The 15,012-nt window shown below is 38.3% G+C and overlaps 1 protein-coding gene across 2 annotated transcripts; it reads right to left on the bottom strand.

Annotated features, from left to right (window-relative positions):
• Positions 1-5,960: 5,960 nt before the first annotated feature.
• Positions 5,961-10,891, bottom strand: LOC106917221 (aldo-keto reductase family 1 member D1-like). Of its 2 annotated transcripts, XM_014986018.2 has the most exons (10): positions 10,807-10,891; positions 9,295-9,371; positions 9,016-9,183; positions 8,758-8,874; positions 8,507-8,584; positions 7,512-7,634; positions 7,143-7,252; positions 6,882-7,047; positions 6,165-6,247; positions 5,961-6,081 (listed from the first exon to the last, which is right to left on the bottom strand). In XM_014986018.2, the coding sequence occupies exons 1-10, from the start codon at positions 10,874-10,876 to the stop codon at positions 6,039-6,041; spliced, it is 1,035 nt and encodes a 344-aa protein (XP_014841504.1). In that variant the 5' UTR covers positions 10,877-10,891; the 3' UTR covers positions 5,961-6,038. The 2 variants fall into 2 exon arrangements, with proteins under 2 accessions (XP_014841504.1, XP_087862618.1); XM_088006492.1 differs by lacking the exon at positions 10,807-10,891 and having other exon boundaries at positions 9,295-9,387.
• Between the last annotated feature and the right edge of the window lie 4,121 nt (positions 10,892-15,012).

Genomic DNA, 15,012 nt, shown 5'->3' with positions numbered 1-15,012 from the left:
ACTTAGCTTCCCCCTCCCCCCAAGTGTTTTTCTCCAAAACACTTGAAAGTAAATGGAGCCTCACATTTCAACAGGACTGACCTAAACATACATTTGAATGGTTTAGAGCACATCTGTTAGAATGTCCTGGTCGACGTTCAGAGATAAATCCAGTTGTTGAACAAATGGTCAAAGTCGCCTCACATGGAGCTGGTAGACATGCAACAAAACGAGGTGTTTTTTTGAGGAACTAACCAAAAAAGTAAAAAGGGGAGTGAAAATAAATGCATGCCACACTTTTCAGATTTTTATCCGCTAAAGACAAGAAGTTGAAACACTATCAACTACACTATGCACTATCACAGTTTATGTGGCTAATATAAACAGATTCCACATTTCAGCAGGAGCATACATTCTTTCCTCGTGGATTGTAACTTTTTGATTTGTTGTTTTTCTCGTCATTAGGTCTCATCCTGCTTTCTTTGATGCTGCAGTTCAACATCATGTGTTAAGCTGAATATGCTCTGACTTTTAGTTTCTTTCTCCAAAGTTGTGTTTGCTTGTATTTCCCTCATCAGATCATGTGTTTTTCCCCTCCTTCCCCTCCCCTTCACACACGGTTCTAATTTTCAAACCATCACGCCTGCATCGGGTTGTTTACCTCCACCTCAGCAGCACTATACATAGTTGCAGATTTTTCATTTTTTCTCTCTCTTCATTCCCTATTATTTGGTTTCATTTTATCCACTCGTGCCCGAGGAGCGGCCTGCGTCTGCCTGCTCCCAACACATCGGCACGCTGCTGACCAAATTGTAAAATCTCTCTCCGCAGGTTTCAGCACGAAGCGCAGTCGGCTCAACCTGCACGGCCGATACGCAATTCACACACATGCCAGGAAAAACTTTCCAAGAACTCAGTGAGCTGATCTGTGTTTATATAAAACTTTGGCACGGTGTCTTTGTTTTGTTATGAGGGCACGATTAATCCGTTCAGCTGCATCCCAGAGTATTGAGCAACAACCGTGCCAACATGACTGTCTGCTCGTGAAGCGACCGAGGCCGTAGGAAATTTCCAGGGATTGAAAGCGCCGGACGCGTTCGACTCCACGGCAAACAGATGGAGCGTGGAAACAAGGTGAGATTAGAAAATGCAAATAATGTGGATGATCACCCTCGGAGTGCAGAACAGGAAAAACCAGTTCACAAAGGTGTCATCTTTTTAAAAAAAACTTGACTGGTATGACTTCTGTTGGCAGACAAACATGATTTTTGATACTGTAAAGGACAGAGGAAAGAGGACAGCCACTGTATAAACTGCGTCTCCTGTTTCCTCTTGCAACTTTCCACCGATCTCTAACTGTTCTTCTGCCACAGGCCAAAGCTCCGACTCCATTGTCTGTGTCGCTTCTTACTTAAACTCAACCGAGTCCCTCAGCTTTACACAAGTGCAAAGTTTCTTTTCATGTGGACGTCAGATTTGGTTCAAACTTCAAACTTTACGATTTGGTTAGTTACCAGTATCAAGTGAAATCAGCAAATGTAAAAAGAAAACAAAAATAAATGTAACAAGATTGTAAACATTGAGAATTGCACCTTTAATTTAGAAGCACCTGCAAGCATGCACTTGACTTTTGGCTAGAGTTGTGCACCTTTCCAGTAGTTTTCCACAGTCGACAAGTTTCAGCAAAGCATGAATCAGTTACTCTTAAATACACAATTATTCTTTTAACTCTGAGATTAAGATGGAAATCAACAGTTCTTTGAGACCGATGACTGCTACTTCCCCTTTCTTTGTCTCTTGTGGGGATTTATTTTTCTTTAACTGACAGAAGGATGAAGATCTATGCAGGTGGTTGTAAAGTTTACACTTATCATGGGTGTTAAAACTGCAGTATGTGAGTTTATATATTATGTCTTTGTTGAAACTGTCATTATGCTGAGACAGATAATCTGTGGGAAAATGGAGCTTCTCTGCTCCATTTTTCCATTCCTCAGCGTTCATCCTCCCTCCCCTATTCTCTGCTTGCTCTGTGCTACGCTGCAGCTAGCATTGCCTGTTGGATGGATTCAAGAAATGTAACGCCTCCTTTACCCACTACAAAACCATTTCTGATCTGTGTTTATGATTTTTTTGTCCTGTTGGAAGTTTTGAATGCTTGGCCAAAACTTTTACAAACAAATAAAAGAAAATTGTTTTCGGTATATCCGAACCCAGGCTTAACCCTGCCGCGATCTTAATAGCTGGGGTTTTTCATTATGTGTGCGGTATGGTTGGGGCACAATGACCCTGCGTGCGCTTTTACTGTTTTTTTTTTCTGTGTGTAGTTTCAGGAACTGACGGTCTGATGGGACAACCCCATCCACTTCCTTGTTGTCATTTGCCGCAATCCCCCCGGGAGTTAAGACCGCGGGCGGGTTAGATTAATCCACAGTAAAGCAAGTTTTAGGTCATTGGCTAAAATTTACAAAGCTTACACAAGGCAAAGGGCTAGAAGTTTTTTCCTCAGAAGAGAAAGACTGAGATACAGTGTGGTTTGTTCAACCAGCCATGCATAGACATTACAAACAGACATGGCTTTGCAATAATTTTCAACAAGAAAGGTAAGAAGGTGAGCTTTATCATATAAATCTGAAACATTTGCTTGGCCAACAACATGACTGTTACACTGAGCTTGTATGGCCAATATTGTTTTTTTTAAGAATGAGAAGACTTATGATGCAAAGTTTATGAGTGGAGTTGATGCCAATGCTTCTCAACGCCTTTGGTCGTCCTGCACTGTCTGGGATACCGCCAACTCGTGATTCATAAACGGCCAGAGGCAGATCAGAGGCGATTGGTCTTTACAGGTTCTTCTAAGAATTGTTTTGAGAAAGATGCTGATGAAGGCTGTACCATCTGGCAGCATCATCTTAAGGATCTGTGCCTGGTGGTAGTGGAGTATTTCCACAACGGGACTGGAACAATGAAACAACTTCAAAATCTTTTAGCTTCACCCATAAAGAAACGGTTTTAGAGTGGACAATAAAGCAGCCTAACATTAAACTTTTGGAATCATTGTGACAAGTACAATCAAAAGCCAGGTGTGTTCTAGGAAACCAAACTAACATCTTATGGTGTATTTATGTCACAAGTTTGTTAAAAGCTGAAAGAAGGAGTGTGTGGTTTCAAATTGATAAAGTAAATTTGAACAAATCTGGGGTAGACACGTGTTTATTTCAGTCCTGTGTGGATAACAGAGATATTTCACTGTGAACCTTCAACCTTCTATGAAAACTTCACATTATCCGTGGAACAGTTGTTTAGTATTTTATTGCTTCAGTTCACTTTTAGGTTTTGCTGTTTTAGGTATGCTTGTGACTCTTACATGTTGGGTCCTGCTCAACCAGAGTATACATGCCAGAAGGACTCGAATAAAACAACTGAAAAACTAAATTAATTAGCGTAGGGAAACTGTACATGTCTATTCATCAAACCAAGATAAAAGAAAACTGAAACGAACATGTCATACATATTTATATTAAAGTCAATCACAGATCTGTGAAGCTATTACTGCACCAACTAGCAAAGGTAAGTTCACTACTCAACTCACATTTACTCAAAATAAAATAAAACAAAGCTCAGATTTAAATTTTATTTTATTTTATTATTAGAAATTTACTTACTCTAACTTAGTCTGGGCCTTATTATTGGAGCTTATAGTTTCAAAATGTTCCTAAAAAAATGAAGTGATCAGAGTTGTTTACAGCTCACTTTATAACGTGCATATACATGCTGGCATCATGAAACACAATGACCCTAAAGCTGATAAGTGGACGTACAAGTCAGCACAGTAGGTCTGAGCATTTTGGCAGTAAACAACATTTTTTGTCTCTGCCAAATAATTGCCTAAATAATATTTCGTTTGACGTTTATCCACACCTTTAGAGCATGTAGCAACACCTTTTGAATCTATGTAGCAATAAAATCCTCCTAATAACTATCATTTACCTGGGAACAAGAGAGAGCAGCAGCAAAACAGCAACAGTCAACCGTTTTCTGTGGAGAAGATTAGTAAGTTTCTTAAATAAAATGCAATCCTCATCACTCAGATGCAGTAACAGTACACCGCATCTTGAACAAAAGACAGATTTCTAATGCTAAATAGGAGCAGGATCTCAAAAATCCCCCCACCCCAAAAAAAACTATTAAAACAAATAAGCTCAAACAACAAAACCAATATTGCTACCTTCTGGTAACAATCAAGTTCTCCCCCATTTTAAACCAGTTTACTACAAATATTTTCCTCCATAGTCTGACTGAATGCACAACCCGCAGGAAGAGCTGCATTTGTCTCTGTGTCGATAAGAGCCTGATAAAACTCACTGATGGTGCAATTTCTTACATTTTTACAAACAGCAACCTGTACTCCACAAACTAAGCACATTACTTTAACTTCAGCAAAGCAGAATGAAAAAAGTTAGCTGAATGTGTGATGGTAAAATCCCTACGTTGTGCGTCGGTCTTACTGTTTTTAGGGTGCGCTGACATCTCTCTGGATAAAGTGCAGGGACTGTTTATCAGCACTGAGCAGGCTTGGACTGTGCACCCATAGAGATAGCAGGAGCTAACGGAATACAAGCGGCTCCTTTCAAAACAAAAGCTATCTTTAAAACAATGAATACTCAATACAACATGACAAGCAATTCTACAGATAATAACACTGCACATATAAAACTAGTATAAATACAAATCAGCATGTTAGCTGTTCTTCTGAGTGCCTTTAAAAGTCTTTCTGTGAATAAATGAAGTTAACACCTTGAGGTCATTTTAATTCTGTGACCTGAGGAAACGGCAGATTAAACCTTTTAATCCCAAATTTGGGTCCTCGCCCCTCTTATATTTGTTCTTTATAAATGACACTGTTAGTTTTGAAGATGATTCTGTCATCGCGTCACTTTCCCAACGCGACCTGGTAGCTAATGACTTCTTAAAATGTTTTTAATATTGCGATTACATGAAAGAATTGTGTCTTGATTTTAGAAAAGGGCCCCTCCTCGATCACTCCAGTAGAGAGATTGAACAGTCGAGTTGGTGCTACAGTATAAATATCTGGTATTAGTTCTTGTTAAATTGAGCTTTAGCCCCCATGTAGAGTCATTGGTAGAAAAATAAAATCCACACTCGAGCATATTGTCACTTTCTTCAAATTATGGCCCAAGTCATTTTTTGCCAAAAGTGATTTCTTTTGTTTGTTTGCAAACAAAAGAAATTCACATGCTGGAATTGAGCAGTAAATTTCAGCATGTGAGGACTTCTTTGGCCCCGCCCCCTTAATCTAAGCATAAAGATGGTTGTTTATGATGCTGTTGCATTATTTTCCTTCTTTTTTTATTAATGTGTGTAGCTGCTTACTGTGCAGCAAAATGCACTCTAGGGAAAACAGAGTTCAACTGAATTGAGGTCATGCATCCCTGATACAATCTGACATAAAAAAACAGATAAGAGAGCCTTGCATGATGATGCCTTTGCTGTTGTAACACTTGCGTATGATAATGTATCTACAGATCATGCCAACTAAAGCTGCAGGAACCAAGCCTTTCTGTCAATCAAGCAAAACGTGCTTTACATCACAAAAACAAAAATAAAAAGTCATTAAAAAAAACCTACATAAAGTCGACAACTGAGAAAGCAGTGCAAAAGCATTGCATTTTGACATGATCAAAATCATCAATACACCCTTTGTTCTCCTTTCAGGAACTCCTTATCAGCACTGAGTGCAGTCGGACCATGGAGATAGTGTCACCTAAATCCATGGGCTACTTTCAACAAGCTTGAAAATAACAACCTTGGTTTTTACAAGCTTGTAAAAAATGACTGAAAAGAAGAGCAAATGAAATCAGTCACTATTATCCACTGAGAGACAGAGCCCTCTACTGGTCAGGATGAAAATGCAACAGAACGTTCTGGTGAATTCAAAATAATAAGAGTCAAGAGTCAAGGTGTTCCTCCCTGTTTAGCGTTTTATTAATAAGAATTTTTCCATTTGACAAAAATACACAGCAAAAGAAGACTGAAAAAGCTCAGTATTCTTCATGGAAGGGGTACTCTGGATGATCGCTCCACCTGCAGAAGAGTTAACGTCCGTATATTTATGGTTATAAAAACAATAACAATGTTGACTGTTTTCTTTAACAAAGCGTACATACATGAGCAGCTCAACGAAGCGGATGTTCTTGTTCAATGCTTCAATGGCCTTCATCTCTTCCTCCGTGAGGGAAAAATCAAATATCTGCAAATAGTAATAATAATAATAAAAACAGATTGAATATGCCTAAGAACTTTCAAGAACTAAGTGACTTGAATTTGAGTTGCATGTATGTCTTACATAACACTTCAGACTTGACTTAGACTCTTGATCTAAAAACTTGCTGCTTGGACTCGAGCTTTGAGGCTCTAGTTTCAGGAACAGTTGTCTCGTGAGTTAATAAGGGTAGATAACTGAGTAAAGGACTGAGTTACAAGTCTGTTGACTGCTATGATAACTTGACTCGCACTAAAAATGTCTTGTCTTTAATATTTCTTAGTAAAAAATAGCCAGTGTCAACAACACGGCACAGTATAAACCACGGACCGGAGTCCCAGTGGAGATTTGCATATTCTCTTCTTAAAGAGAGCGATTTATCACTCACTATTTTGCATCTCTCTTTATCTTGTTCTCTATTGCTAAACTTTCTTGCAAATTAAGCTTAAGGATAATGATTTGATTTCATAAGCTACAATAATGCAGCGTCTTAAGCAGCTTAAACGCTACATATCCAACAGTGGCATAAGAAATTTTACTCTTGGAAAAGGAAAATATTACATGTGAACATCTCCTCTATGACACACTCTTTATAATTCAAAGGCAAATATTTCTTCTTCACCTGAAAGTTGTGCTTGATACGCTCAGGGCTGAAGCTCTTTGGAATCACCACCACTCCTCTCTGAACGTTGAAGCGCAGCGACACCTGAGCGCTGCTCTTGTTGTACTTTTTCCCAATAGACACCAGCAGCTCATCCTCCAGCAGAGGAGGACATGTCAGATTTACCCTTGATGAGACACGGCAACAAAGAAAGCCAGTGGCTCAGTTATCTTTGTCAAAATAAGTTACAAATTTAAGCTTTAAAATGTGCACACATCGTACCAAGAAGCATCCCTGGAGGAACCAAGAGGACAGTAGCCAACGACAACAATGTCATTTTGACGGCAGAACTCCAGGAGCTTCGGTTGGGTGAAATATGGATGGCATTCAATCTGAGAGGTATGAGAAAAGAAACACATCTGAATCCAAACCAAGCAAATTAGCTCTGTTTTTTTTTGTTTGTCAAACTCTCAGTTTTTACAGCTGGATTACTATTTCTAGCTAATTTATTTTAGCTATAACATTTGTGCAATTTTATCACTTTTTCTACATTCAGTGACGCCCCTGGAAAATGTGCTAACGGGTTGGTGGAGGATACCAAACACGGCCTCTAAACTCAGTGAGACGTCAGCGTGGAGGAGACTCGCTGACCTGGTTGGAGACAGGTTTGTGTTTGAGGCCAGGTTTTTTCAGCAGCAGCTCCAGCTGTCTGCGGTTGAAGTTGGAAACTCCCAGAGACTTCACCAGCCCGGCGTCTTTGCAAGCCTCCAAAGCCTGCCGAGAAAATGAAACTCTCAATTTTCCACACACTAATACCAATCACTGTCGAAGGCTTAGTTGATCTCCCAAAATCTGGGAGTTACTGACTACACGAGCCAGGTAAACCTTTTAAGGTCTTATTTTTAAAATCCTTCAGATGAGATTGTGGAGAAAAGTGCAGCGCACACCGTCTGTCAACTGGCTGAAGAAAGGCTCCTTCAGTTTCCCCTCAATAACAAGAAGTGACTAAAGGAATCCCAATTTTGTCCTATTGAAGGTAATTCAACAGAAAAAACCCCTAAGTGTAAGCTAAATGCACCATGTCTACATGACAAAATAGCCTGACTAATTAAGAAGCTCAAATCTTTTTGTGAGGGGTATTATACTCATACAATAAGTTGAAACTTTTACTTGTAATTGACTTTCTACGTTAGAGGATGTCTGTGCTGTATTTTTGTTTCTCTTTGTAGCTTCAATGTAGCAAATAAACCTTAAAGATAAGAATTTGATCATGTGACATGCTGTTTTTATCGAAACTTGTGTAAATACCAGCAGTACCGTGAAACTAATGTTTTCAGTTCAAACCAGCCCATGCCAAGTCTAGCTAAAGTTCAGTATTGGTGACACTTTGAAAGAAAATGTAGAGTTCTCAAAATATTTACGACAAATTTCACCTATAGGTACAAATGACTTGGATTAACCTCTGAAGTTAATAAATCTTTCTTAACATGCATGATTGTTAGTTCCAAGTTCTAGTTGTATCAAATGTGTCTCACTGACCTGAATACATTTGTAAGACCTAATTACACCAATGTTTGTAGTTATTAAGACGCACATTTGTTTTTTGATTGCAGTGCCATGATTGCAGTAAAACAAAGATAACTCACTTCCCATGTTGCACAGAGATCAGTGTGGTGGTAGATATATTTCCCATTCTCGTCTCTAGGATAAAATTCATTGCCAGGCTGAAATGCAAAGCACGGTTTATCAATTATTTTTGCATAAATAGTTGATACTAAACCTTATCCACTCTATGCTGGCACAATCTGACCACTGTACATCTCAACAAGGACGTAGCCTTGAACATATGTTATCATCCTGCTAAGATAAGAGAGCGTAATGTGTAATCTTTTGTCACCTTGAAGGCCAAGGGAAGCTCCACAATGTAGAGATCCACATAGTCCATTTTTAGTGTTTCCAGTGTCCTTTCCAAAGCAGGTCTCACCAGTTCAGGAGGATGGAAGGTATTCCAGAGCTGGAGATGGCAACACAATGCTTGTACAATAACAGAAACTTAGAATAGACGTGAATCATAAAATTAAGTAACTTAGTACATGGTGACAAATATTCTTCAGAAAACTTAGAGTTGACAACAGCATACAAATCTAGGCATTACCTTGCCACAGTAAAATATGTCCTCCCTTCTAACAGTGCCATCAGCGATCTTCTCATTGATTGCTTGGCCCACCTCATGCTCATTGAAATACACTAGAGCCCCATCAAAGTGCCTGTATCCGACATCTATGGCCAGCTTCACACACTCAACTGTCGTGCCTTTCGGTGTCTATGAAATGCAAACGTGTTTCAAGTTGCAATTACAGATTATCCCAACATGCATGCTTTCTCTAATAAACACCGTTTCAAAGTAGCAGAAGGGTTTTATCTTTCTGCTTACCTTTCGAGGGTCTCCGTAGGTTCCCAATCCCAGAAGTGGGATTTGGTTGCCATCGCTAAGAGGAATGTTGTGGCTCTCTGCAGAAAGATTCATCAGTGCAGAAATGTGTACCCAACTGAGCTTTTACTGACTGAGCTTTCCTACATAACAGATAACAGGACGCGGCCATGAACTTTGAACCTGGTTGATAAATTATCAACCAAGCATGAAGTGAGTGACCTCTAACTGAGTCTGTCATTTTTTTTTTTATCTTGGATGCTTGGGTGTTGAATGCGAAAAATGACTTCTTTGAATGGGTGCAGAACATTACACTGGTCATAGTCTTGACTGTGAATTAGACATATAACAGTGTCAGCTTCCAAACAAATGTAAAAACAATTTTGTTGAGTTGGAATTAAATTTTACACAAAGGCTGCTATCACATTGTTTTCTACCTTGCGATGTTGTATGGATGTATAAATGAAAGAAGGGTGAAGAAATCACAGTGTCCAACTGTGCAAGGATGGGATACATTGCTTTTGTCATGACACCAGCTTTTTTATTTACATAAAAGTAAAAAAAAAACTGAAGCAAAGATTAGACCTCAAAAACTTTGAGGTCTAATCTCAAAGACCTTTGAGGTCTAATTTTTGGCTTCATGCATACACATTTATTTTTTGCTTGAGGTGGCAAGAACATGTTTTTCTCTGGCCAGCTCATTTCAAACTTCAGGGAAGTCCTCATTGGTCTCTCCTACTGCAGTATTAGTCAGTCAGGTAGCTATGTTCACTTTCAATTTCTGACCAGCGTTTGTTGAACAGTTCCTGTCCGGAATATGAGATAACAACGGGTTGCAAGAACTCCCAAGCCAGGCCGGTGAGAATAAAATTATACTATCTTGTTCCTGCCCAGTTTTAGAGAGCTGAGTTAACACCATCCGGCGTTGAGTTAGCATCATTTCACGGCTAAGAAAATAAATACAGAAAGTTCAATAGGCGCCATCTGGTGTTCAAAAAGAAAAGTGTAACACCACCAAGCTAATTAAGCACCTGGTAGCGATAATTAAAACCGCTTTTCATGTGATACCAGGTTCAGACAACTCGCTATTTACTGACCTATTGTTCGCATTAAAAGTAGTTTTGGTCATTTAGCACGTTTTCTAGCACCACCCGGCGACTGCTGAACACAGTTATTTATTTTATTTTACATTTTAGGCAGTCTAAGTTTAGTCTGTAACTATTAAAAAAAAGAACTAGTTTGTATATCTTGACAGAACCATGAAAACAGATACAGGAAACTGGAAATATTCAGATTTTAGCCAGTTTTGCTAGCTAAAACCTAGTTTCTCTGTGTTTTTATATTTTGACATCCTCATCGTGCCAATGAGCGCGTGCGAAACGAGGCCGTCTATTTTAATATCCTCTGGGCTTTTCCTTGATGGGTTTGTTGTCGCTACTCGGACAGTGAAGTACAGTAAGAAATGAATGGTTTTGCTGAAAGAGGACAGGTGTCAGAGCAAAGTTCCGGACTCACCTGAGCCTCCACAGCCAAAAAGTTGCTGCCTTGTCTGCACTTGGTTTTCTTTTACCTGGAAATGTTCCATCCAGGACGAAGCCACCAACCTTAATGCGCAAGACAAAAAAAGAGGTAGTCCAAACCTTTTCAATCAATTTTGTCCAAGAAAATGAAACTGTCATGAATTTCACACGCATGTAAAATGTCGATCGTTTTTATAATTAATTTTATTATAATATATTGACATTTGAGTCAGACAGAAATGTGTACAGATTGTTTATGTGCTTAAAGACTCCAGCAGCACCGATTTGTAATACAGTAATGGCAAACCCTAACCGCGAGGGGGCGCGCTTGCTTCTACTTTCAAGGCTGAAGGATTTATTGGTCAAACCTATTCGTCCGTGGGATATCCCACATTATAGCAAGCTGCTCCTTAGGAATACCATCATTTCTCACTGTTAATATGTAATAGGGCTTATTTATCTTTGTTAAAAGCTCAACAGCTAACTGTGAGGCTCAGCAAACTCCTAGAGTTTATTTTTAAATGTATTTAGCCAAACATGAGCAGAGTTTTTGATCCTTGTCTTTGCCACTTGTAGCCAGAGAAAGTAGAGCTGGTTAAGAGTTAACAACTCAGAGTAGGGAGTTAGTTGATCTGTCAATGACAGATCAGGAGAATAAAAGGGTAATGTTTTGTTTTATGCAGTGGAAGTCATTAATATTTGGTTTGTGCTGCACATAATTTTAATCTTGTGTTGATTAGAGAAAATACAAACTGGCACCTGACTGCTGTTTATGAAAATAGTTGAGGTTATGTATCTAATGTTACTTCAACTGTGTAAAAATAACAGTTTGGTTAAATTATTTCAAGCCCCAACATTAATATGACTTTGTGTGAGAACCTGTGAGCAGAAATGCAGAAATGGGGAAAATGCCCAAGTCTGTGCTAATTGATAAAAAAAATTTCTGCGCTCATTTACTTGTTGATTAATATATTGCATGTGATTGCTTGTTATTGACTAGATTGTTTATATCTGGTCATTTTGAACTTATCTCTCTTAGTTATATATATATTTTTACAAACTTTGTATTTATTACATAAGATGGAGTAGCTTTCAACAAATAAGCAATTTCCCCTTGGGGATCAATAAATTCTATTCTATTCTATTCTAAATTACTTTGGATTTTCTTGAGAATTTTTGGAATTACTTGTAAACTATTGCAGATATTATCTCTATTATTATCTATATTATCTCTGATGGTGGTTTTGCTTTACACATTTCTGTTAAATTTAACACAAGTTACTTTAAATATCAAAGCAGCCGCTATGATACTCTCAGTTTTGCCGTTCTTTCATAAAATAATAAAATACACACATAAAATTAGTTTAAGTTGTGTTGCAGCAGGACATGCGATGTTTTACTAGTGATTTAAACTGTTTAGTCTAGTCCAAGCTGTGTTTTGGTTCCCACATTGAAGTCGGGGATCTCTCTTTAAACAATGCTGCTCTCTGAAGTTCATTCAGAAGTTGTGTAACGCTGACATGGACAAGCTGTTACAACTGCAAAATGAAACTCAGTCAAGAAATATGACAACTTTCATGAGTTTTTGAGTAAAGAAAGTTTTTTCTGTTTTTTTCCCCACCAATTTTAATTGTTGTTAAATCGTACAGTGTTAATGTATATCTTACCTTGTGTCTCAGGTGCTTCACAATGGCACTACATTGTTTTTTAAGGAAAGATTATAATTTTTTATAGGGTGCAGAGAGAATGGTGGATTTGTCTCATATCATGGTGTCTGACTTGTGTGGTATACCACGAATCATGAATCAATAAATAAATATAACTCTTTCCTTATACCAGTGGTTAGCAACCATTTTAAAGCAAAGAGCCATTTTGCCCTCACTTCTAGTAAGTAAATTTCTCTAAAGCCCTTTGGAAAACATTAAGCTTACTATATAACTGCAATGTAAAATGTATTTGTTTTAGGGCTGAATAAAAATAATCAGTTTCTAATTTTTAGTTTTAGAGTGATAAAAATTCAACTTTTACTTTAACTAAACCCACCATATTTCCACAAAGCACCTGCCTCAAGCTGCTGCTAAGACCCTCACTGTATTATATAAAACCTATTTGATTCATGCATTCTAAAGCCAAGACCCAAGTGGAACAATGTTCTTTTGATGTATGTGCTGGACAGCAAAATATCAGTAGATTTGATTATAAACAAAATCATGATAATCATTAAAAAAAACATGTAGTTTGCTGACATAATTTGATAAAATATTAATATTTATGTGATCAATCAGAAGGTTCTGAAGTTGCAGAAACTGGAAAAAATGATTCCCTGATAAACATATAATTTCAGGTATTATTGAACTTTTATGACCTGGCAATGTACAAACAGAGTAAGAAGATACATACACAAACAACAAATATTACTTTTGTTTAAATCCTTGTTTTTATCAAGTCAGAGGACTCCACTGCTCTGAACGTTTCCCTTAACTTCAGCAGTACACTCTGAGATGCTACATGTTAGCTTCTTGAGAGCTAACCACAGGCACTTGGTGAGGTTAAAATCTGGAAAGTTTTCTGCCCGCAGGTCTAAAATTTATTAATTTTCTTTTGAAAATCATGCCGCTCCCTCATGATTTACTGGGATCTCCACAAGTCATCACCAAACGGTGCCTGTTCTACTGGCAGGAGTTGCTCCGTAGGACGGTTTGATCCCGCTTTATTTATTCGTGGCAGTGTTGTTCATGGGCAGAATTGTTAGAAAGCTCACTCCCCTCCATGAGAGACAACCGCTCATAAATTGTATTAGAATGCGTCACTGCTGGAGCAATGCAAGACCAGTGATTTCTCTCTCTCACCGTTTCTCAAAATGAAATAAATATTCTCCAGAGAAAATAACGTTTCACCAGTCCATCTGCTGTCCCTCTGCAGAACTTCGGTTTGTCCTTGAAGTTCCCCTTCTTGTCCTAGAGTTTTAATCCTGCCTACTTCACTTGAACATTCATTTTAACGAACGGTCTACACATTTCTGTAGACTTGCTCAGTCTGCTAATTAATTCAAAATCTCAAAAGTGGGTTTTGTTGCGTTACGCCTGAAGATCTTCTAAGGTACGTCTGTACTGCAGCTAATAACCGAAACATCAGATTAGATGGGGAATGTCTGGAAACAGTTTTTTTTATTTGTTTTTTTATTATTCTTGCCATAGATTCTCAGATCAGGCCTTTACTGGACTTTACCAAAACATCAACATTTCTGGATTGAAAACATTATTGCGTTTATATGTAGTTGTAAGTTTGTTGTAGGAATTGGGGGAGGAGTCGACTTCTTTGAGCTTTACATGATGGTATAAAGTTATTCCCTCGTCAAAAAACATATGTGGATTGTTGCCTGGATTCTTTCATGCGTATTTGAGACATCTTTTAATCTCCCGTGGCAACCATTCAGCTGTGTGAAACGCCTGCAGGGGGACCAAGTGCAGCCATTGAGATAAAGCTCCTCCTCGACTCCTCCATTCAGCTCCTTCAGACTAGCCAGGAGCAATTAGCAAACACCTAGAACTGCACATCCGCTGAGCTCACTATACAAGCTACTTATCAGTGAAACGCTGGTAAAAAATATTCTTAAAGGGTTAATATCGGAGCGACACTGTGATTTCTTTTAATTCGCATTTGATATGTACAGGATTTTTATAACAACTGAAGGTAACATAGTTACTTGATTGTTCTACAAAATGGCACTAGGAGGTTGGAAAACACATAATACTGCCCATTTAAACCGTTGATTTAATTGTTGATTTTATCTAGGTAACATGCTGCATTTTGTGAGCAAGCAGGCAGAAATAATTTCGTTGTGGGCAACTAAAGCAGTAAAGTATTCCTCTATTCTTCTCAGCTAATTTAATGATCCTCTGTCCATATAGTGGGGACCTTTAACAGCTATTGAGGGTCTGCTTTCAATATAGTTTAGAGTTTGACTTTCTTTATGATGCAAAAAAAAAAAAGGAGAAACATTTTGATTGCCAGAAATAGTGGAAGACTGGAATTTAGTACTTCCTGACTTCTCTCTGTCTGGTACAGCTGTTAAACTTTATACTGTGGTTAAATACTTACAAGATTATATGTTTGATGACCAGTCTGATGACATGGACATTTAAAGACAATGCTGCGCAACAAGTTAATATGCCAAGATTTAAAGTTGGTGTGTGCTCTG

The sequence above is a fragment of the Poecilia mexicana genome, unplaced genomic scaffold (assembly GCF_051168715.1).
Source record: "Poecilia mexicana isolate PSO_F unplaced genomic scaffold, ASM5116871v1 scaffold_6, whole genome shotgun sequence".
Taxonomy (NCBI): domain Eukaryota; kingdom Metazoa; phylum Chordata; class Actinopteri; order Cyprinodontiformes; family Poeciliidae; genus Poecilia; species Poecilia mexicana.
This window is presented reverse-complemented; position numbering and strand designations above follow the sequence as displayed.